The 24,500-nt window shown below is 50.6% G+C and overlaps 2 protein-coding genes across 4 annotated transcripts; one reads left to right on the plus strand and one right to left on the minus strand.

The window, feature by feature from the left end:
* Positions 1–15,253, minus strand: LOC119109146 (double-stranded RNA-specific editase B2). Of its 3 annotated transcripts, none has more exons than XM_037232716.1 (8): positions 15,026–15,253; positions 7,171–7,244; positions 5,580–5,695; positions 4,704–4,851; positions 3,918–4,087; positions 2,608–2,949; positions 1,979–2,207; positions 1–1,096 (listed from the first exon to the last, which is right to left on the minus strand). In XM_037232716.1, exons 1-8 carry the CDS (start codon positions 15,028–15,030, stop codon positions 1,020–1,022), a joined length of 1,161 nt encoding a protein of 386 aa, XP_037088611.1. In that variant the 5' UTR covers positions 15,031–15,253; the 3' UTR covers positions 1–1,019. The 3 variants fall into 3 exon arrangements, with proteins under 3 accessions (XP_037088611.1, XP_037088612.1, XP_037088613.1); XM_037232717.1 differs by having other exon boundaries at positions 15,021–15,253; XM_037232718.1 differs by lacking the exon at positions 15,026–15,253 and adding an exon at positions 14,795–14,851.
* A 98-nt stretch (positions 15,254–15,351) lies between these two features.
* Positions 15,352–23,957, plus strand: LOC119109148 (NADH dehydrogenase [ubiquinone] 1 beta subcomplex subunit 7-like). Its single transcript, XM_037232719.1, has 4 exons — positions 15,352–15,447; positions 19,065–19,222; positions 22,562–22,730; positions 23,772–23,957. The coding sequence occupies exons 2-4, from the start codon at positions 19,111–19,113 to the stop codon at positions 23,878–23,880; spliced, it is 390 nt and encodes a 129-aa protein (XP_037088614.1). The 5' UTR covers positions 15,352–15,447; positions 19,065–19,110; the 3' UTR covers positions 23,881–23,957.
* The last annotated feature ends 543 nt before the right edge of the window (positions 23,958–24,500 follow it).

A 24,500-nucleotide genomic window follows, 5' to 3' on the forward strand; every position in this document is an offset into this window, starting at 1 on the left:
CTTGTGTGTGAGGCTGTGTATATTTTATACGATGGCCACGCCGTCAGCGAGCAGATCACACGCTGCACCGACCGCACGAACATATACGAACAGAGCACCCGGAGCCGGTCCCGGTGTTTTGATGCGGACAGCGAGGCGACGGATTGGCATTCGGAACGCGAAGGCCCAACGGATACGGGGATACCTGTACACCGGCGGACTCTGAAGTAGAGCCCGCCGGCGCGCACGCACGGCCACACGCAGAACATATATCTAAAGACAATAGCGGTGAGCTGGCGGACGACCCTGGTACTCGTGCCAACCAGGAGACTGATGGCGATGGGAAATGAGGCAGCGAGGTCTGTCTCAAAAAACAAAAACAAAAACGGGACAGTCCATGGCCAACCAACACAGGCAGCAGGCGTCAAATTAACATTACCGCACGCTGAACTATGCTGCACAATTTGATCAGGGTCTTTAAACGTCACAGAACTCCGCGCGCAAGATCGCATCAGCTTCCGTGTCGTTCGCGCTGGCCTGTTGCGCAAATTTGAACGCTAAAAACGCAGCTTAGACGTAATAACAGCGGGAACATAATTCCCCTCAAGATCTATGACTTAGGCCATTCAGGCAAATTTTCTGCTGACAACTGCGTCTGTTGTCCGCAGAAAGCTATTTTTACCTAGATCACCTAGGATACCACGGTTCATGCCTATCGTCATTATTACTTGCTAGACATGAATGTCGTCCAGATGTCACAAATAAAATAAAATTGCACCCTATCTCCGTCTCGGAGGACGAGCCGCGAGCTAACGAGGAGGCGTTCTGCCTGTGTCGGTTTAACATGGAGCGCCCGAATGCAGTCCTGCTTTGTCTTCGGGCAAAACACAAAAATCGCATTGTACTCTAGTTGCCCGTGGACATGGACTGCAGAAGCCTAAGACCGGGTGGGCGGGCCGAGGTGTGACGCGGCCCGGCGGCGTCACCTCACCACGCGCGAGCAGGCGCAGCCCCGCGCCGGCCCGTCGCCCCCATTTAGTCTACTCGTAGGCGACGCCGTACAGCGCAGTCATCGCCTTCTTAGCGGCCTCGTACTTGGCCAGCTTCTTGGTGCGAGCTGCGGACACAGCGTCCCAGCGCATGAACCGGGGGTGAGCGACAGGCGCACTCGGTGAGCGACGCAAGTTCCACGGAGCGGGTGAGCACGAATGGGCGGGTGGGTGGCTGAGTGGGCGATTGCATGAATGAGAGGATGGACCACAATCAGAGAAAACAATCTTTGAAAAGCAGGACATCCAATGTGCCCTGTTCTCTGCAGTGACAACAATCTTAGCCTTGTCACGATTATCAGGCACGGCCATAATGCATTGTGACTATTTTTACGTCATGACCAATGGAAGGATGGGATGAACCGCAATGCTGCTTCCTAGTAGACAGAGCTACAATAAAGTAACAACTAATAGCCACAGTGCGACCCACCGCCAAACCGCCTGCGGCGTACCAGCCGTTTAGGACTTAGATTAGTGTAATGAGGTGTGATCGGTTCAAACGTTGCTGTACCTGACGCGTCAACAGTTATGCCAGCCATCCGCGTTATCAGTTAGGCCTGCTCAGCTACCCACTGATGGCATTTACCTGGTGAGACCAACATACACAGGAGATAGGCGAACGCCCAATGTCAGTAAAAGCGATCTCCAAAAAATAATCTAGGAACATGGAACACGGAGGAAAATCGGGCACTGTTCCAGCGTGGATATGAAATGTTCTGCTATCAGCGTGTAATCAAATAGCTCCGTCGTCAATGGCTCATCAGATAGCTTCATCAAATCGTCATATAGCTCCGTAGCTATCTGACCAATGAATGAGAAAAATCATCACGACGGAACGGCGGGAACACAATATCTACTCCAGCAAGTGAAGGCCTGAGTTGGTCCAGGCGTGTGGCCGCTACCCCTGGCGGCATGCGCGGAACAACGGCCGCTTCCCCCGAGGGACTTACCGCTCGCCTGCCAAGACTGCTCGTCGACGAACGCGGCCACCGTGAAGCTGGTCTCCTGGGTGCCCGGCTTCGGCATGTTGTGCTCGAGCGTCTCGTAGTGGACGCGCGCCTTCATCTCGTGCAGCAGCTGCACTGGGTGGCGCTTGGCGGCGTCCTCCGGCAGCGCCTTCGGCTTCTTGCAGCCGACTTTCTTGGGCGGCTCGCCCGGCCCCGGAGGCGGGTCCATCGGCTGCCGGCCAGGTGACAGTCTCATCTCACAGCGGCCGGCCGGCGCGCGTCCGGTATCACATCGATCACCCGCGGCCAGCGGACCAGCGCGGCTGTGGCAGCCCAGCTCGGACAGCGAGCGCTGGACATGCTCCAGTACTGACTGTGTGGACTCGGTGACACACCGAGGCCCACTTACAATGAAATGTGGAGCATCCAGCATCTGCGGCAATGCCTTGGTTTATGTTAAATATGCGGCACGGCGTGCAGCTCGCTCTTGCCTTGTCAGCCGGGCGTTTCACGCGCCGTATATACGCTCCCGTAGTCCAGTCCTGCTCAGACCAGTCACTCCAGAGAGCACCCGAGCCACCCCTGCACACATCGTACCGCCGGCCACCACGCTCAGCACGCTCCGCACTCACCGGCACGCTGAACGACTGGAAGGTGGCGCCGCCGGGCGCGTCCGACGTGAACTTGGCGGCGGCGGCGGCCGAGGCGGCGCAGGAGGCGGCGACGGCCGGCAGCGCGGCGCCCTGCACGCTCAGTGGCGCGCCCACCACGCCGCGCCGCCAGTCGCAGAACAGCTTGTGCAGCGCGAACGAGGCGAGCGCGCCCCAGGGCGTATCATCCTGCACCACATCGTGGCCCTGCTCGTCCTTGGTGCGCGTCGGCGGCTTGACGAACGACTGCAGAGCCAGCTCGGCGGCGGCGGCGCGCGCCAGCGACTTGTTGCTGCCCACGCCGTGGAACTTCTTGCCGCCGACCTGAGGGTGAGGTCGGCCGCAGTCAGCGCCCACGGGGCGGGCAAAATGAATCATTTCGGGTGGATAGTCACACTGTCGTTAAAAATTGCAAGATTTGGAATTTCGGACAGCCGGTTTGGCTTGCCATCACGCCATGCGTTGCCAAACGTAGTTTCCAGCGTTTCAGTCCTAGTCGTGATAGTTCCCACATGCAATTGTTTGCATATTTTCTTCTTCAAACAACCATTACAAAGCTCCGTGATCTGGTCTGATTATGATCTGACTGTTTGACGAAATTTGAGTCTCCAAGGCGGTGGAAAATCCAATATGGGCGGTTCAGGCTTCTCTCCAACAGGTTCAAAGCTACCCACATTCCGCTCTCACCAAACAAGGCGTTCCACAACTTGGTTTTCAGCGGGGGCCCGCTGGCTTACGATCGGGACCGCAAATACCGCAAACGGGTTTTCGAAAAGCAGGGAACACGATTCAAAGCTTAGCGTGAACGTGCGCGCAGCCCCTGGTTACTCTAACAATCCCGATGTGAGCGTAACTCCGTCCCGGCAATGAGCGGCACTCATGGTCAAGAAATGGGCGCCACTTCCGCTTCATCGGTGGACATAACTCGAGCGCCCAGGAGACTTCACTTCACCTCAGTCGTGGACATCCCTTGTGAGCCAGAATCGCGTACCCTCAAAAGAAAAGTGCATCCTAGCCACCCGGGTGGAGGTACTTCCACCTCATCAGAGCCGAAGGCACGGATGCATGGTAACGCATGGAGGCATCCCACGAGTGGCAGGTTGGTCATAAACCACGTTATCATCGGACACCCCTGATGAGTCAGGGTAGACGTGCGTCCACCTCATCGGTGTCCGAGTCTCGCACGGTGGGAGGGTCTATACCTCCGTGAACAAAATCCACCCAAGTCTCCTGGGAGTGGGCGAACCGCCACCTCGTACGTGAACCCCGTGGCGTTCCGGGCGTATACGTACCTCTACCTCAGCAGTGAACACGCCAGGCGCGCTGCCCGGCATGGCCGAGAACTGGTACGTGACGCCCGGCTGGATCTCCTGCAGCGCCACCGTGGCGTTCTTCGGCGTCAGGTGTTTACGCAGGCGGCGCTGGATCAGCTGCTTGTTGGGCTTGCGCCGAGCCCCGGGCGCTGGCCAGGCAAGAGGCGTCAGGGCGGCTCGGTGGCGGCGGCGACGGCGCGCGCCGGCCCCCGCCGGCGGCGACCGGGTGGCGACCGCCGGCGGCGGCGCGGCGCGCGCGCCTCAGAGCGACACCCCACACCCAATGCCTGCAGGCACACGACGAGCGCGCCGCCGCCCGCGAGAGGCCGCGCCGTCGCCGGCGGCGCCCGGCGCGCGGCGACGGCGACCCATCGGCAGGCGACGGCGGCGGGGCGGGGGAGGGCGCGGCGCGCGGGCGGCCGGCGCCTGTCGGAGGGGGCTCTCATCAGGCTGACGCGCGCACCTCAGCAGGCTACGCGCGGCTGCCGGCCTGCTAACGGGTGTGGCATGACCCAACCGCGCTCCCAAAGGTATTGCCACAGCTTCGAATACAAATGCCTAGAAACTCCCGGGCGAAATTAGAAAACAAACGCAGGACCAGGCAGCCGTGGAGTCGCGTCTGCTCCACGTGGCGCAAGGCACGCACGCAGCTCTGAACGGTGGGTCGGTGTGCAGGGGGCGTCACCACTGCCGTGCACTGACGCGCCGACCGACGGCCATCGCGCGCCCCCGGTCGGCTGGCGGCGGCCGCGAGAACCACAGTACCTTTCTGAACTTTCATCCAGGGCATGCGGGCCACCTTGTCGCCGTTCTTCGCGCCCTCGCCGTCCGCAGCCGGTGCTACGGCAGCGGGCGCCTCGGCCATGTTGACGTCATCAGCAGCTGGCTGCTCCTGCTTCGGGACGGCAGTAGCCTGCGGTCACGGCGCGAGGTTACGGTCTAGCCGGTGTCAGCGGCATCAGAGGCTTTGGCCGCCGAGTCCACGCACCGCCCCATGGTCCGACCAGTGGTCACTGGGTCGGACAATCGGGGTCGGCGGGTCACGGGGTCAGACGCGCTGCCACGGGGTGCCACCGACATTGAATGTCGGATCCATTATCGCGGGATCAGGTATTCCTGGGGCCCCCGCAAAAGCCTCCCCTGGCGGAAGAGAGGAAGGGGCGTAGGGCGACGTAGGGCTTCGTCTGGTAGTATTTAATTACTGTGTAATAGGTTTGGTTAATGAAGGCATTGGAGAGTTTACATGCATGAGATGCATTCGGATTAGAGAGATGTGTCGTTTGACCCCGGCAATGGGTATCCCCTTTTCGTTTCGTGACCGGATCCTAATCGCATACTCGCTGATCAAAGTAGGCTATATTGGCGTCGTGGAGCGAGGAAGGGCCATGTCACGAGCCACGGTTCACACGGCCCGCAACAAAACGTACTAAGCTGATACATACATGGCCAGTGGGGAATACTGTATGTAAACAGACCCATGTCGTATACTATCAATATGACAGCATTGCTGCAAATGCATACACTGCATATGTCGTCCATAGACTACCGGTGTACTTCGAAACTATTGCCGATACATGGCCGATAAGGTACGCGGGTCAGGAGGCCAGTCCGTGTCGGGCGCCGCGCCCGCTCCACACGTACGGCCATGGCTGCAGGCGGCTGCTCCGTGGTGGAGTACGTGACCACGGGGACCTGGCTGGGCGGCGCCACCTGGCCGCCGCTCACGAAGCTCTTGTTGAGGGGCTGCGCCGCCGGACCTGCCAGACACACACGCGCGCGCGCGGAGGAGTCCTTAGCGGAGTGCAGCCCGGAGCCCGGCTGAGCGTCACGCCCCCGCCGACGGTAGACAGCCCATCTCACACGTGCTTACCGATCAGGCAGTGTTGAGGGCAACACAACACAGGATGAGCATGACCAAATACCGACCGACTCTACCGTCACGTTCGGTTGCTGAGAGTATAAAATATTCACGCTGCGCGGCCCGTACACTTTGGACGTATTAGCCTGCATTCAAAAGCCGCTTGGAACGGTAGCCGACGCGGCACGCACCGGCATACAGACAAAGCACGCCGCCACCAGGGGCCCAGAACACGGGACATATCAGGTCGGTGGCCAAACTGGCACGCGACCGAGGTAAACGCTAAGGGCCTCCACCACCCCATACCACCCCTTGTTCCGTGATGGCGATACACTCCGAAGGGCATGCCACGGCATCCGCCCAACCCGCCAGAATGCGATTATGATAAGACAACGTACAGAGTTTTCAAGGTGCATGTCCTCGCCTCATGCTTAGCTCGGCCCCGACTCTCATATGCCGCTGCACTCTACCCTTGAAGGGCAGTTTGGCCCAGCTGGGCTTCAAGCTCAGCTGAGCTAAAATTCATCCAGTACGGTGTGCACGATGTAAATACGAATTCATGCTGCATGAATCCTGGCTCTTCGGCGGACCCTGCACGCAATTCGTTGGCACTAATCTGCTGTCTTTTGACCCCGAACCCAGACATCTGAGCTACCCAGCTCGATTGCCAAGCTTGAGGCGCTTAGATACTGGTTTGACATCCGTCCCGTTCGATGCTGATTGGCTGATTTTGAGCGAGGGGAGGGGCAGCAGGCAGTAAGCCCCAAGCTGGGGTGTAAAGCATGAAAAAACATCGACATCCCTGCCATCCAAATGGCCGATTATTTGAACACTGTTCCAGCTTCATGGCATCTAAATCGCAACCCCGAATGGCCGTGAAACAAAGCACAATAAGAAAACACCACAGCATGGTTACTGAAAAACAATGTAAAGGAAAAAGGTGGCTGATCAGCGCAAGCGAAGCGTGGAGGACGGGACACCGGCAGCACAGCAGGATACTGGAGGTGGGACGGGCGTCCGGACCTGGCCACCTCTGCCCCAGCACCCTGTATCTGACATGCTAGCCGTCATCCCGTCATAATCAATGTGCTACGGTGGTCCTTCCAAGATGGGACCGCATGCACTCCCACACTGTCTGCCACCAATGAACTCTGCCAGCAGTGTGCGACCACATGGAACAACACGAAAATCGAGCATCTGCCAGCATGCAAGCATTTGGCTTGAGATGAAGTGCTGAAAAAGCACTGAGCATTACATGCCCATCACCCAGACCACACACACACACATGCACACACATGCTGGACAGATGGGAAGCCAACTGCCACTTGCATACTAAGCCACATCACGCTCAAGCTATCAGCCAGCACGCCATACTTGTCCTGACGCTGTTCCTGGTGGAGCGTGTTGACATTCTTGTATTTCCTGTGTTCGGGCCAACTGGGGGATAGCTGAAAAAGTTAGACGGTCTTACTCAGGCTCAAGGCAGGACCATTGCTTAGATGACATGTGCAGGTTTTCTCAAGTTTCATCTTATAGCAGAAGTCATTTTACACACCATACATTCCATGTCAGCCAGGTGCACCATCAAAACCACTCTCAAAGGTACAGAAAAGGTTTGTTTGTAGATTATGTTTGTGGAACATGGTTGCCAGAGAGGGACCAAGAGAAGGTAAATAGCTCAAATTGCCATCCTTATTTGATATAATTACTTGAGTGCTTGCATGAGGGTTCAACCTGAGGTGGCCAGGTTGAACATAATAGTAATACATCATCAATAAGGCCTTAATATATATATATATATATATATATATATATATATATGCATATATACATATATATATCAATATAACAATATATCAATATCATAATATATTAACATGTATACATATATCTATACAATATATTAATACATCATGCATGATGCATAATAACATCTAAGACCAGAATGTTTTACTTCCTGGGCCAAAACACCATTCTTTACATAGGCCTCCTTTGAATGAGATTATTTAGAGCACAACACAAGAAAAAGTGGCACAGAGGCTAACTGGAATCCAATCAGCTGATGAATGCCAAGCACAATTTGTTCAGCTGTATTTGACCATATCTTGGATGTTTTTGCTGCCAAATATGGCATCTAGCAATGCTTTGTACGCCTGTATACACTTCATGTGGTGGCACAAATGTTAACATGACTTCATGATGTAACATGATGCCTTTGCGTGATAGCATGAAGACATCCATTAATGGCTTGTGCTATCACTGGGTACACTATGTTAATGATCAACAAAAAATAACTGGGCAATATTTATTCCCTGAGGTAGGTTCCTCATGGCAGTATTGCTAGATAGGATGTATGTTGTCCTTGGTCACAGTGTGGCATGTCTAGCATGATACAATAGGCTGGACCCAGACATTTACTTGCTTTATTATTCTGTTTCCCAATCCCAACCTTTTCCTGCTAAAATATACTGGGTGCTGATTCCAATTGGTTCTTATCAAAACCAGCCCCCATTTCCTGTATCCCACTGGTTCTGTACACACACCAGGCCCTGGTACCTGGGTGTTTGAAATATGAACACAGCAGAAAGTTGTAGCACAGTACTTTTAACCACACAGCTCCAGCTTCCAAGAAGTGCATATAACCCTGCTTAAAAGGAAACTTAGGTGATAAGGATGGACAACAGAATTTAGTTCTCAGTTAACTGGTGCATTGGTACAGAGCTAGACAATGTATATCTACACAACATGCGCGCAGTAATGGCGCCAGTGTCGCGGGTGCTGTGTGTGTGCGGCGCTCGGGAGCTCTCTATTGTAATTATAAAAATTGAAGGTACGATCATGAATCTACCTGTTTTGTGATTATTTACGACATGTCTTGCCTGAAACACGACGAATGGTTTACCTTGGTCCCGTACATTTTGTAGAGTTCTTGGTAAGTAGAAATATTGTATTTACGCAACAGCAACGCAGAAACGGCACTGGGGAGTCCAGGCAGTGCGGTGCGCGTGGCTCGGGAGCCCGCTATCGAAGTTATTGAAATTTGAAGGTAGGAGCATGATTCTACCTGTTTGGTGATTATTTATATGTCCTGCTCTAAACACAACAAATGGTGTACAGTGAGTTTTTCTAATGTTAGGTAGGAAAGTACACCCTGACCGAAAAAACTTTCAATTCAATGATGCCGCCCTTGCTTACTATGGCACACTGTGCGGAGCTGTATACAAGGGTATTACTTCCCAATGCTTCTATTTTAATGGCAACAGACATTCAATACATTCCCAAGTTACTACTTTCCAGAGGGGGATTTGAGTGGGGCTTGATATGTTATGTATCTTTTGGGAGAATAGGCGGTAATTTTTTACTTGGGTACCTGTATGGCCGACGGAGGGAAGAGCTACGCTAGCTGCAGGGTTTCGAGTATTGTCGTGCGGGGCAAAAGCTGTGAGGCATCAGCTAACATTGTGACGTCACTGAAAATGGTTTTGCATCGATCGGGATCGGGGTTCTCTCGGGCCGACTGAAGGCCATAAGGCTTTTGCTTGTGATATGGTGTCACTGGTATTCGGCTGGGTATGTGACGTCACTGGTCGTGAGTGTATAAGGCTCTTTTGGGTCCACTGAATGCCGTAATGCATCAGCTGGCCATGTGTCGTCACTGGTATTCGATTGAACATCAGGCGCGGCCGGCCTCGTTCCATCTTTACTTTTCGTACCTGTCTGCCGCAAGCATTTGCGTGCCGCATAAAGGTTTGACCGAATTACCCCAATGTGTGACGTCCCTAATCATCACTTCATACGAGTGCACTTAGGCCTCACGACCACGGTGTGTCGTGGTCCACGAAGTATCACCGGATAGCGTGACGTCACTGGTATTCGAATAAAAACTGGGCACAACAGGCCGTGCTTCATTTTTACCTTTGTACTTGTCTACTGCAAGCATTGGCGTGCTGGATGAAAGCTGCCGAACCACCTGAGTGTGTGACATCACTGGCCATGGGTTCCAACGGTGCTTTTCGGCCAACTGAAGACCACAAGGTGTCAGCTAACGACGTCACTGCTATACGACTGTAAGACGTCAATGGCCGTGGGTTTCCACGGGCCCTATAGGACCGACGAAATGCCGTTAGGCATCAGCTGGCGACATGACGTCACTGGTATTTGGCTGAACATCAGGCAACAGGCCATGCTCCATTTATACCTTTCGTACATGTCTGCTGCAAGTATTGGCGGATTTTTTGTGCGGCCAACTGAAGACCATAAAGCATCAGCTAACGATGTGACGTCGCTGGCACTCGACTGTGCGTGTCGCTGGTCATGAGGTTTTACGGCCTCTTTTGGGGCGACGAAAGGTCATACGGCAATGACTGAAGATGTGACGTCACTGGTATTCGAATGAACTTCGGGCGCGACAGACCATGTTCCACCTTTATCTTTGGTACCTGTCCATTGCAAGCATTGCCGTGGAAGGCTCTGCCAAATTACCTAAGTGTGTACGTCACTGACCATTAATTTGCACACTCTTTTGAGCCTACTATAGGCCACAAGGCATCAGCTGACGATATGATGTCACTGGGTTTCGACTAGACATCATGCGCAACAGGCCATGCTCCATCTAAGCCATGTTTCGTCTGTACCTTTCGCACGTATCTACTGCAAGTATTCGCGCGACACAGGGGCTCTGCCGAATTACCTGAGCGTGTGGTGTAACTAGTTATGAGTTAACGCGGGTTTACTCTGGCTGACTGAAGGACATCAAGCATCAGCTGACGATATGACGTCACTGGTATTCGACTAAACTTCAGGCGCGACAGGCCATGTTCCATCTTTACCTTTCGTACCTGTCTCTTGGAAGTATGGGCGTGCTGAATGAAGGCTCTGTCGAGTCTCCTGAGTAAGTAACGTCACTGGTCAAGAGCTTTTTACGGGACCTTTTGTACCCCCAAACGGTATAATGCATCAGCTGATGATATGACGTCACTGGTGTCCGACTTAACATCAGGCGCGACAGGTCATGTTCTATCTTTACCTTTCGTACCCGTCTATTACAAGTATTGACGTGCTGAATGAAGGCTCTGTCGAGTCTCCTGGGTGTGTAACGTTACTGGTCATGAGTTTTTTCTGGCTCCTTGGAACCCTCTATAGGGAAAAATGCATCAGTTGACGACATGATGTCAATGGTGTTCGACTTAACATGAGGCGTAACAGGTCATGTTCCATCTTTGCCTTTCGTACCTGTAAAGTATTGGTGCGTTAAATGATGGCTCTGCCGAGTCACCTGAGTGTGCGACGTCACTGGTCATGAATTTTTACCAACTATTTTTGGCTGAGCGAAAGCCATAAGGCATCAGCTAACGAAATGACGTCACTGGTAATCCACTGAGTGTGTGACGTCACTGGTCATGAGCTTTTACGGGCCTTTTTTGGCCGAGTTCAGATCATTAGGCATCAGATAACGTTATGGCGTCACTTGTATTCGAATTAACATCAGTTGCAATAAGCCATGTTTCATCTTTACCTTTCGCACCTGCCTACTGCAAGTATTCGTGCGCTACAAAAAGGCTCTGTCGATTCGCCTGAGCGTGTGGTGTAACTGGCCATGAGTTTGTGCAGGTTTACTCGGGCTGACTGACGGACATCAAGCATCAGCTGACGATATGACGTCACTGGTAATCGACTAAACTCCAGACGAATCATCTGAGTGGGTGACGTCGCTGGTCATGAGTTCATACGGATTCACTTGGGCCGCCCAAGGCTACAAAGCAACACCTCCCGTGAAGCATCACAGGATGGTATGTCGTCACTGTTATTCGACGTAACATCAGGTCCAACATGCCACGTACTTTCTTTACCTTTTGTACTTGTTTATTAAAGGTATTGACGTGCTGAATGAAGGCTCCGTCGAATCTCCTGAGTGTGTGACGTCACTGGTCACGAGTTTTTTACGGGCTCCTTTGAACCCATTTTAGGTTATAATTCATCAGCTGACGACATGACGTTACTGGTGCTCGACTAAACATCAGGCGCAACAGGTCATGCTCCATATTTGCCTTTCGTACCTGGCTGCTACAAATATTCGCGTGCTATATGAAGGCTCCGCCGAATCATCTGAGTATGTGACGTCACTGATCATCAGTTGGTAGGAGGTCACTTGGCCACCTACGGCTACGGAGTTCCGCAGCAGAGGTGGGAGATGCACCATAGTTAAGCACACTAATTTTATTGTGCGCACCATTAAGTAACAACTTCAAACGCAACGGGCTGTTTCAACGACTAAAATTTTGAACAAACGTAAACACAAAACAAAGGTGATCCCAGCCCACAAACCGACGTATATGCAAAGCTATTCCGCCCGACATCACAGGATGCGCCCCTGAGCAGCTACGGTCCGGAATGCCCTGATGGCTAAATAATAATCAAGGGCGCCGCCTAGCGGCCATAAGTCTGGGCCACAGCCCGAATATCAGTGAAGTCATATGGTCAGGTGATGCTTGATGTCCTTCAGTCAGCCCGAGTAAGCCCGCGTAAACTCATGACCAGTTACACCACATGCTCAGGTGATTCGGCAGGGCCTTTATGTAGCGCGCGAATACTTGCAGTATAGAGGTGCGAAAGGCAAAGATGGAACATGACCTGTTGCGCCTGAGATTAAGTCAAATACCAGTGATGTCATATCGTCAACTGATGTCTTGTACCCTATAGGTACAAAAAAGCAGCCCGTAAAGAACTCATGACCAGTGACATTACACACTCAGGAGATTTCACAGAGCTTTCCTTAAGCATGTCAATGCTTACAATAGACAGGTACGAAAGGTAAAGACGAACATGGCCTGTCGCGCCTGGTGTTAAGTTGAATACCAGTGACGTCACATCGCCAGATGATGCTTGATGTCCTTCAGTCAGCCCGGATAAACCCGCGTAAACTCATAACCAGCCACACCACACGCTCAGGTGATTGGGCAGAGCCTTTACGTGGCGCGCGAATACTTGCAGTAGATAGGTGCGGAAGGTAAAGATGAAACATGACATATTGTATCTGATGCTTAATTGAATACCAGTGACGTCATATCGTTACCTGATGCCTAATGGCCTTAAGTCGGCCCAAAAAGGCGCGGGAAAACTCATGACCAATGGCGTCACACACTTAGTGGATTACCAGTGACGACATATCGTTAGATGATGCCTAATGGCTTTCCCGGCCAACAATAGCCTGTAAAAACTCATGATGACGCGCTCAGGTGATTCGGCAGAGCCATCATTAGGCTCGCCAATACTTTAACAGGTGCGAAAGGCAAAGATGGAACATGACATGTTGTGCCTGATGCTAAGTCGAACACCAGTGACATCATATCGTCAACTGAAGCATTATACCATATAGGGGGTTGAAAAGAGCCCGTAAGAACTCTTAACCAATGACGTGATATAACACGCGAATGCTTGCAGTAGACAGGTACGAAAGGTAAAGATGGAACATGGCCTGTTGAGCCTGATGTTGAGTCGAATACCAGTGACGTCATATCATCCCGCGATGCTTTACAGGATATGATGCTTTGTTGCATTGGGCTGCCCAAGTGAACCTGTATAAACTCATGACCAGTGACGTCACGCACTCAGATGGTTCAGCATCACCTTGATATAGCACGCGAATGCTTGCAGTAAACAGGTACGAAAGGCAAAGATAGAGCATGGCCTGTTGCGCATGACACCTAGACGAAAACCGGTGACGTCATATGGTCAGCTGATGTGGTATGGCTTACAGTGGGTTCAAAACAGTCTATACAAATTAATGGTTAGTGACGTTACACACTCAGGTAATTCGGCAGACCCTTCCTTCAGCATTCAAATACTTGCAATGGACAGGTACCAAAGGTAAAGATGGAGCATGGCCATGGCCGCCTGAATTGTATTCGGATACCAGTGACGGCACATCTTCAGTTAATGTAGTATGACCTTTCGTCGGCCCAAAAGAGGCCGTAAAATCTGATCACAAGTGACATCACACACAGTCGAATGCCAGTGACGTCACATCATTAGGCTATGCTTTACGGCCCTCAGTTGGCCCCCAAAGATCCATAAAAATGCATGACCAGTGACGTCACACACTCACGTGATTCGGTAGCTTTTATTCATCACGCCAGTGCTTGCAGTAGACAGGTACGAAGCTAAAAATGAACCTTGACCTGTTGCGACCAATATTTAGTCGAATATCACTGACGTCACGATACCCAGTGATATTTCACGGAACATGATACACCGCGCCGTGGGGCCTAAGTGCACTCGTATCAAGTGGTGATTGGTGACGTCACACATTCAGGTGATTCGGTCAAGCTTTTATTCGGCACGCAAATGCTTGCAGCAGACAGGTACGAAAGGTAAAGATGGAATAAGGCCCGTTGCGCCTGATGTTTCATTGAATACCAGCGACGACATATCGTCAGGTGATGCTTTACGGCATTCATTGCACCCAAAAGAGCCCTAAAGCCTCACAACCAGTGACGTCACATATGCAGTCGAATACCAGTGACATCATATCGCTAGCAAATGCCTTGTAGCCTTCAGTCGGCCCAAAACAACCCAGATAGATGCAAACCCATTTTCAGTGACGTCACTACGTCGGCTGATACCTAACAGCATTTCTCCATCATGGCAGTACAGGAACCCTGCAGCCAGCGTAGCTCTCTCCCCACCGTCGGCAATACAGGTACCCAAGTAAAAAAAAGCCGAATAGGCAACATCATTTGGCTCATGGCCTGGCCTATGACTGGCAGTCATGACATGGCATGTTTTACCAGCATCAACAATGGGCACCACTTCTTCCCCTGGCATGAAACATGGAGGCTTCACCACAAATCATACTGACACCACCGTTGAGGCTTATGAACTGGACCATGATCCCACAAATCAGCTGTCAACAGCTATCATGTTCAGCCAGAATTAGATATTCTCATCAGAAAATACGCAAATCAATTCATTCAGCTTGATATGCAGGACACAAGCTCACTTTTATGAAACAGAAATGCCACTGATGTAACCAATGTCTTAAAGACTGAGGGTGACCGTAGGCAAGAATGCAAAAGCATGCCCCCCCCCTGGGAAAAAGCGACACACGCAAAAAAATCAGTTTTTGAAAAAGGCTCAGGCCTTTACAACATTGATTAAAAACAGCAGTCTGGGTGCATACAGCAACCTTGATTTTCCTACGTTTATATATTTTAACCAAAATGTACCTTACTTCATATATCCTCCACAAATGCGAACGGCAACCCCTACAGCCGAAACAGCCCCCAATCCGCAGGCTAAAGTGCGTCGAATACAGCGCAGCCGGCGGAATTTGTGACTCGCTGTTCTTCGATCGAATCTTATTTCTTAATACTTCGATATAAGTGTATGCTTCTAATTTCCAAATATCCCATATACCGTTTTAATCTTGGGCTTAAAAATGTGCCTCACTTTACTGGTACATTGCTTCATCATCACGCTACTCACTATCAGCAGGAAGAAAATTTTCATTATTGGCGCATATATGACATCTTTGGTTTATTCTCGTTTCCAAGCATTCCAAGCAGCAATACATACCCAACGAAATCGCCAGCTTGAAAACGTAGGCTGCTTGTCGCCCTCGCGGGAGGCTCCACTCCGTTCAAGGCTAGAAGGGTAAGCACCAGCTCAGTGCTAAATGGACTGACTTGGTTATGGTCCAGCCTGCAGAAAATCTGTCTGTTTTACCCGCGCTTCGGTACACTTAATCTGGAACATGCGTGTGCCGAGCAGGTCTAGCCAAATTGTTCTGCCCTTTCAATTTATTTCTGATAGAGGCAGTTTGAATGTATGTCGGCATGAAATTACCTTCGAAGTATAATTATGCACAAATTTTTGCTTATATTATAGTGTATGTGCATCGGTCATTCCTTGAAATCATGTCTATATGTGATGACATTGGTGGTTTACCATGCACCAGCCTCAGGCTCAGAGATCTACACAGTGCAGGCACACAAACTATTACAGGCATTTCATATTGTCATGTATGGTCCATATGACATGTATTTTTTGCAGCCTGTGCTTTGGTCTTAATTGCATGATCCTATCCAGTCCCTTAGAAGTGTTACTGTAGTTAAGAATTTGCTGGCTCCCTTGCTTGTGTGCTTATGTTTTTATCATTGGAAGGAATCTTTTGTTGGATGGGTCTCAAGCACTAAACACTAAGCAGAGCTTGTGGCATGAGCATTCATCCCATTATGGAATGTATCAGCAGAAGAATTAGGAGGGGAGGGGGTAAAATTTCAGTGTATTATGTATTTAACGTGGTATGATGCTTGTCACAGTCTGTAGTATTCTATGACAAGTGACATTATCTTATCTTAAATATGGTTGCTGCTCCAACTGCATGTTGTTCCTAGTTGGAAGAGATAACAAGGTCTCAAAGTGACTTCATTTTAACTGAACATGGCATGTGTGGGGTGGGTCAATCCACATATAGATGTTTTAGCCAGCTGAGCTGTGACTTGACTGCATTTTTGGAGCTGGTTCCAATTCAGATACCATAAACCAGGATCACTTTATGTCATTTTCAATATTGGATGCTCATATTTTTCACATGTGCATGTCAGTTTGCAAGTGTATGTGTCTGAGCTAGGGATGATGGTTAGTTCCTTAAGTTTTCAGATGCTTATACTTATGCTGCATTCATTTGATGTAGCTGAATTCATTTCAGACCTCAAGAAGCATAACATAGTTTCAGGAACTCCAATTCCAACTCAATTGCGATTCGCTCAATTCTAAAAAAAAAAATGTTTGTGAATGTAGCAAGCTCCATGGTGTGCATTAACATCCTTGTAACATATATTTGTATGATAAAACCCAAAATGTGTATTCTTGCTCTAGTTTGGGCTTGTATAATGCTAATAGGTAAAGCTGGGCATCCGTTCTTGAATGTGTTGTAGCTGGTATTAAGGGCTAATAGGTAAGGCTGGGTATCCCTTCTTGAATGTGTTGTAGCTGGTATTAAGGGCTAATAGGTAAGGCTGGGTATCTGTTGTTGAATGTGTTGTAGCTGGTATTAAGGGCTGATAAGTAAGGCTGGGTATCCATTCATGAATGTGTTGTGGCTGGTATTAAGGGCTGATAGGTAAGGCTGGTTGTCCTTTCTTGAATGTGTTGTAGCTGGTGTTAAGGGCTGATAGGTAAGGCTCGGTATCCATTCTTGCATGTGCTGTAGCTGGTATTTAGGGCTGATAGGTGAGGCTGGGTGACCCTTTTTGAATGTGACATAGCTGGCCTTAAGGAGTCATCTGCAGCAAGTTTTAAAATAATTCCCTTAGCATTGCCTTTATTATAGAAATTGTGGGGTTTTCAGGCTGTTAACTGATAATTTTCCTGGGAGAATGTTTGCCTATTGATGCTGAGTTGGTTTTGTTGGCTGTCCAAGTGTGTGCCTGACCAGCTGATCGTCATGGTATTGACCAGTGACCTTCTAACATTCATGCAAAGGTTGCTGGAATGTTCAAATAGGAGAGGCATGGTTGACAGTGTTTGAAGTAGCAGGGAACAAACATCATAACCTCAGCACCATGGCTGCTGCCACCCCTGTGTTTTCAAGGAACCTCAACTCAATGACAGTGTGCACTCCTGCATCCCTCTGAGTGCAGTAAACAGCTGTTCCAGTTACTTCTCATATGGTGCAGGTTTGTGGCTGACTTCCCCATGCACAAATTAGTGCCCAGTATTCCCCATTACTGAGAGATACCAACCACACATTTTACTAAGGTAGTACCACATCAGAGTTTTACTTCAACAGAGGGTTTTGTCAGATTTCCTTCAGGTTGTACATTTGAGAGACAATAGCTCTCCCACCTCAAAAGCTCATTTAGTTGTAGCACCTTCTTTCTGAGTCACTCACCCTGGGCAGGATGGGTTAAGCCCCCTTAAGCACTCACTATTGCTCCCAATGGGGATGGCCTGTGGCCAATGGAAGTGGCAGCATCAAAGTTCAGCTATGTGAGAGGGCATTATGGAAAGCTTCAAGAACTTTGATGCATTATGCCCTCACCATAGCATTCTACAGTTTACCTGGAGATGCATGATTGGATGGTTGGGTTAATGCTCATACAGGAAGCACTGCTTAGCACAGGTGCTGATCCACATAAATCCATTGAATTAAAATGTTGGGACTGAACTTTTTTAAGAGCAGGTCAATAATCATAGTGCTGTCTGGACTCTGTGACTAGGTAGCTGGGTCACTGGATGGTGCAGCACAGGCTTTTTACAGATATGGAGGGGTAGGGTCCCCACTATCAAACCTTGCAGAATCCCTCTGACTAGCATCTATTTAGGCTTGAATGTAATGCCCACCACCTGTTGCTTTAAACAACTTTCAGGAGTCGCCATATATCCTGAAATCAAAATTGAAAACACATCACGTCGACTGGGCGTCAGTCCTCTATCACCTGTTCAGTCCTCCCCTTCTTGATTGTTGTCAGAAGCTGCGGGAATGTGACTTCTGTCACGTGCAGCTCCGCTGGCCTCCGCGCAGCTGTTATTTCTCCCTGGTTCGTTCTGACAAGATTGGAAGTTTCCGTCATGGGATCCCTTATCTGTTCGCGACGACGGCCTCCGTTATGTTGTGCGAGACAGCTGTCAAACTGACAGTGAAACCCTATCTCTGCTCCCTACAAGCTCATGTCAGTGCGATGGGTAGAGTTCTAGCCACCCAAGTGTAGGGATGCACTACAACAATACAATATGTGGTGATGTATACTGCTGGTTGGCTTTGCTCGTAATATTCATGCATTGTCCGTCTCATGAAGGCAAGGTGTCATATACAGCCCCCTGGGTCTGCACAATGCGGTGTCACCCATGCCTTATCTTGTTAGATGATTCAAGCAACTATGTTCGAGCAACTACGCATGGCAGACTTGTAGGGCGCTGTCATCTGTTGCTTATTCATTGACCTGGGGAAGTGGTTATATCACTAAGCTTCATCCCTGGCCTGCCTCTTGCATGGAGGTAAAACCATGAATGATTGCTTGAGTCCTTCACCTGCACATGCAAAGATTTGCAAAAACCTCTCTAACTGTGTCATATTCCAGTTGTTTCGATAATGATGTGGATATCATCCAGTTGCCCACATTCTGTATGCCAACGGCCGCACCCGTGGACCGTCATGCTGACCGCCATTAGCCAAGAGCTGTGCAGCGTTCAGAGGCTCTACTTCATCGTGAGCGTGCAATTGTCGTATTGGGCCGTCCCAGCTGGCAGTTTGTGCTGTCTGACAGGTTGTGTGGGGCAGCCGGCTCGGAAGGGACCAGAACGCGGCCAGTTATGGGCCACTGGGTGTCCCGCTACTACCTGGATCCGGCCTACTCGCCGGACCACCACAGCGCACCCACCTTCGAGCCCAACTACGGCTTCCCCACCGAGAGGAAGGAGCGGGGTGAGAGGCAGTGTCGGCCGGACTGCCCGGCGACCGTAGTAGTACGTGTAGGCCTGATGTTTGGCTGGATGTCCGGGCAGCTTGTAGCGTCGTAAAAACTCGGCTCGATGTTTCAGGGACTGTTCAGTGACTGACCGTTCCGTTGTTGCTTTTTTTTAGGTAAGAGGTTCATTGAGTGCCATGTTTTCTCTTCTGTCCAGCTTCGAAGTGCATTGTTGTGCGGATGCGGTTGCAGCTATGTGGATTGCGTGCCTGATGCACAAGAAATCAGCTCTGCACTTGTTTTGCTTTCCTGGTGATATCCTTTTTCGAAATGGCAGCATTTATTTCGTGTGGAAAATAACACGAACATCGTGCTTCGATTGCACCACTTCATGTGCACATCAGTTGAACCAGGCCCCGTTCTGGGTGCGAAGTGACCAGTGCAGTCGGTGATGACCTAAAAGCTGTAAAACACATTGAATGTAGTCTAACTGTGTCATCATTATATCATAAATCGTGTCACCACATCGTCATAACATTACTGCTTAAAAGCTCACCTTGCGGACAGGACATGAGAGTAAGGGTTGGCGGATGCCTATGTGCCCTTTCAGTGACAACGCTGGCCGCCCTCAATGATTATGCGGGGCCTTCTGTTCGTGCCCACATGCCTTAATGTTTCTCAGACAAGATCCGTAACAAATGTCCTGAACGCAGATGATACTTCACTCTGTGCCTCATACACAAGGTAACGCAACTGGCGCCCCTTCATAATCAAACAGCGCGCCTGCCACACCTACCTTTAACACAGACGACACTTCACTATGTGCCTCATACCCGAGGTAGCGCAACTGGCGCCCCATCACAATCAAACAGCGCGCCTGCCACACCTACCTTTAGCACAGACGACACTTCACTGTGTGCCTCATACCCGAGGTAGCGCAACTGGCGCCCCTTCATAATCAAGACAGCGCGCCTGCTACACCCACCTTTAACACAGACGACACTTCACTGTGTGCCTCATACCCGAGGTAGCGCAACTGGCGCCCCTTCATAATCAAGACAGCGCGCCTGACACACCTACCTTTAACACAGACGACACTTCACTGTGTGCTTCTTACCCGAGGTAGCGCAACTGGCGCCCCTTCACAATCAAGACAGCGCGCCTGCCACACCTACCTTTAGCACAGACGACACTTCACTGTGTGCCTCATACCCGAGGTAGCGCAACTGGCGCCCCTTCATAACCAAGACAGCGCGCCTGACACACCTACCTTTAACACAGACAACACTTCACGGTGTGCCTCATACCCGAGGTAGCGCAACTGGCGCCCCTTCATAATCAAGACAGCGCGCCTGACACACCTACCTTTAACACAGACGACACTTCACTGTGTGCTTCTTACCCGAGGTAGCGCAACTGGCGCCCCTTCATAATCAAGACAGCGCGCCTGACACAGCTACCTTTAACACAGACGGCACTTCACTGCGTGCCTCATACCCCAAGTAACGCAACTGGCGCCCCCTCATAATCAAACAGCGCGCCTCACCCACTTACTTTTTAACGCAGCTCATGGCTCGTTGCCAAATGACTAGCATCATCTTCAAATTCGGGGCAGTTGTTTCATCACACAGAATGCGGGCAAAACTATTCAGATAAGTTTTACTAGCACATCTCCCCCACTTGTCTCGACCCTGTCGCTTACCGCATGTCCTGTTCCGGTGACAAAACGTTACAATCATTTTGGTTTAACTTTGTCAACAGATTTCCAATTTCACGACTACGTAAATGATATCAGAAAGAGCAGACATCGCCATGAGTCATATGTACTCAAGCACACGACTTTGCCCCCAAATCTATATGTATTTACTTACCAGCTTTGGACCATGATGGTATTGTATGTGATGAACGTCTTGCGACAAGAGACACAATGAGAGTGGAGGTGCTATAAATTCGAGCATCTAAACGAACTGCAGTTTTTTTTTCTCGACCATCTCGCAACGACGTACTTACGGAACTAAGATAGGACACTCGGGGGACCAGACGAAGTGTACGCCAATTTATCTTTTATCACAAGTCTCTGGACCCACGAGCCGGGACACCGTGATATATTGGAAACAAAGTACCGGAAACCAGACAGCAACAACGCGGGACTAGCCCTCAGAGACGCAAAGGCACGACACTGCCCTTCAACAAAACGACGCTCTTCCGGTAATGAGCTGCCCAGAAAACCACCAAACATTGGAATTACCTGCTCCAATCTGTAAGAACGGAGTCTTACTTCAAAACCGTTTAAAACAATGATTTTTTTATTCGGCGCTGTGGACTCCCAAAATTAAGCAACATTTGAACAAGACCTAGAAACATGTTTCATACTCGTCCCAGCCTTGATTCAACGGAACTCAGCATTCATCCATTTCAAAGAAGACAGCCCCTTTCCCTGGTTGTGAGTGAGTGGGCACCTGAACGACAGTGAACCGTATCTCACTCCAAATTGTTCCCTTTTTGAAGACGAAATAACACAATTAATCCCGAATTTTGTGCCCTATTCTGACTCAAATAAACTTGTAAATCTGGATCATTGCGGTCATTTTATGTGATAGTGATGAAGATGAAATTAACAGACTCTTTCGAAGTCCCTTAGTGAAAGCAAAGCTGTTCCAAAGCTAGAATGCATCCGACAGGAGGTGGCAAAGCGAGTGGCCGGTGGCGCCGCCTGGTCACAGCAAGCATTGATTAGTAGATGTGACGCGATGCGTGCGGTGATCAGATGTTCGTTGTGTTTAAATTACCTATGTTTTTACTGTTTATTTGTAACTTCAGTTAGCTGATTCCATGGAGATGTTTTCGTTTAGGAATCGCATTTTGCACTGATGTAGCCATTGTTACATATTCCGTCATGTGTTATGATTTCAGAAAATACACATTTTAGATCATGATATAGCACATGGCTTAAACACTAGAAGTAACAATACAGCTGAGCATCAGTTGCGCAGAAAATCACCCACGCACGCATTTGCTGACAGAAAAGTTATTTTGTCACTGCCAGACGAACCAGGCATTCCAACTGCAAACACAGCAGTGCGACGCTTTCCTTTTCAACTGGAGATTGGAGAAAAGACTTGGCTTCTTACTAGTGTTGATGCCTGGCAACCCCTCTTATCATGGCTGCAATGTCAGCCGCAGAGTCCGACGTAATGCGACGCTCGTTGGCATGGCTGCGGCAATGAAAAAACGGCTATGCTGATGTGGTCATTATGCTGAAAAGAAGTTGGCTGTATTTGTTTGCTGACACGCCTGACGCGGTTTCAGTGATGGTGGCGACGGAGGAAGAGCTGACACGCCTGACGTGGTTTCAGTGATGGTGGCGACGGAGGAAGAGATGTCGAGTGCCAAGCTGGAGCCCGAACAGCGCGGATACTGCGCCCACAAGCTCATCGCCTTCAACAGGTGCAAGCGAGATCATTGGCCGCTGGCCTACAAGTGCGCTCACGAAAAGCATGAACTGGCCAACTGCGAATACGACGAGTAAGTGTCCAATGCCAACCCGAGTGGCTTTGGCGATCTTTCGGTTGGATGGAATGTTGACAATGTATGTGCTTGCTTTGATACTTCTTCTCTCACTGCTTTTCTGGCCTACGTACGTCGGTCTGCTCTAGCCTATCCGCTTTATGTCTGATTCTGGCATGCTTTATTTTTAAAAAGGCGCAGACTATGCAGGTTGAAATCAAGTCGAGGCTGACCGTGTGCAATGGTTCTCCAGGCTCATTATAGGACTTAATTACGGAGGAAGTGCACTCGCTTATGATATTACTGTTATTATGCCTCCTAAAGATTCTGATTTTATCTCATTTGGATTTATTTTTGTTAACTTTTTAATCCATGTAGTCTGTCCGACTATCATCACCCCAGTGAATAAACTTGTTTACGTGCTGACAAACAGCGTGACCATGGACTTCAGGGACGGTCGACAGGTTTGATACGGCGTGCCCTATAGAGCGACCTTGCTCAGCTGTTCGTGCGGATCTTACCAAACGGACGGGTTGCGCCACACCGACAAACGTTCTGCTGCGCTGTGCAGGAGACTACCATTAATATTTCCGCGTGCTTGCACAATTAGAATGGTATTACTGTACGGGGATTCCTGGCGCGTTGCGCAGGCGTGGGGCCCACGTTGCGTCACGTCGGTGAACGGTGCAGGGATGCACAGGGGGCGTCGGCTGCGGGGCCTTCCGCCGCATGCCCACATCCAGCGAAGGTGTGCTGGCGTGGTGTCTCGCTGTAAGCTTTCCGCGTCTTTTCCCACACAACGCACAGCTGGCAGTGCTTGCCCATGGGTGTAAGCTGCGTCGCAGACGTGACTAGGATTCCCAAGCGAATCCTTACTTGCAATCCCAGCTCGTCACAACTTCCGTGTCTACAACGGTCGTCCAGTACACGGGCCGCTGTCGCAACACGTACCCTGTAACTGATCGTGGCGTCCAGTCGCCCCCCCTCCCCCCCCCCCCCCCCCATCGCTCGGTGCCGCTCCGGACTCGCCGTGGCCGTTAACCGGCCGCCTGTCCGCAGCTACATGCTACGGCTGCGCGAGTACGAGCGCGAGCGGCGCCTGCTGCAGCGGAAGAAGCGGCTGGAGGAGCGCGAGCGGAAGCTGGCCGCCGAGGAGCTGGTCGCCTGACGTCTGGACGTGTAGCCGAGCTCTGCCGACCTGTACCGACACTGTGTGTGTAAATAGAGACGCGTGGGACGTGTGGACACGCATGTGTGCTGGCTCCGAACCCGTTCACCCTGGCCGTGTGGGATGTGACGCCAGGCATCATACGCCACGTTAGGTGGACATGTTCTCATCGTCTTCCCAATGTTGCGGAGATGGAACAATAGCATGGACAAGAAGGCCATATCACGCATATGGGAGAACGCTGCGATGCGTGAGTTGGCGAACCAGACTGAAACCCGAGCCCGCCTGCCATCCGCACTTCACTCACTCACTCACTCACTCACTCACTCACTCACTCACTCACTCACTCACTCAGGTGCTCTGCGGCTCGCGTGCGGCCGGGGCTCCTCGGCCAACAGACTCTACCAACCGAGGTCACGGCGAGCTGACTATCAGACGATTACCGCCGCGGAAAACTCGCCTGCCCGGTGCTTGTCCCTCGCCCGGTTTCGTGTCGAGCTCGCCGTCTGCACGAAGCTTTGTGGTCGGATGGGATAAAAACTGACAAGACAGGGCCTGAACGACGTCTTCCGGGAAAAGTGAATGTGTGAAATCGCCTGTTTTTCTTTGCAGACATGCGC

This window comes from Pollicipes pollicipes, unplaced genomic scaffold, assembly GCF_011947565.3.
Source record: "Pollicipes pollicipes isolate AB1234 unplaced genomic scaffold, Ppol_2.1 Scaffold_7231;HRSCAF=8579_pilon_pilon_pilon, whole genome shotgun sequence".
NCBI lineage: Eukaryota > Metazoa > Arthropoda > Thecostraca > Pollicipedomorpha > Pollicipedidae > Pollicipes > Pollicipes pollicipes.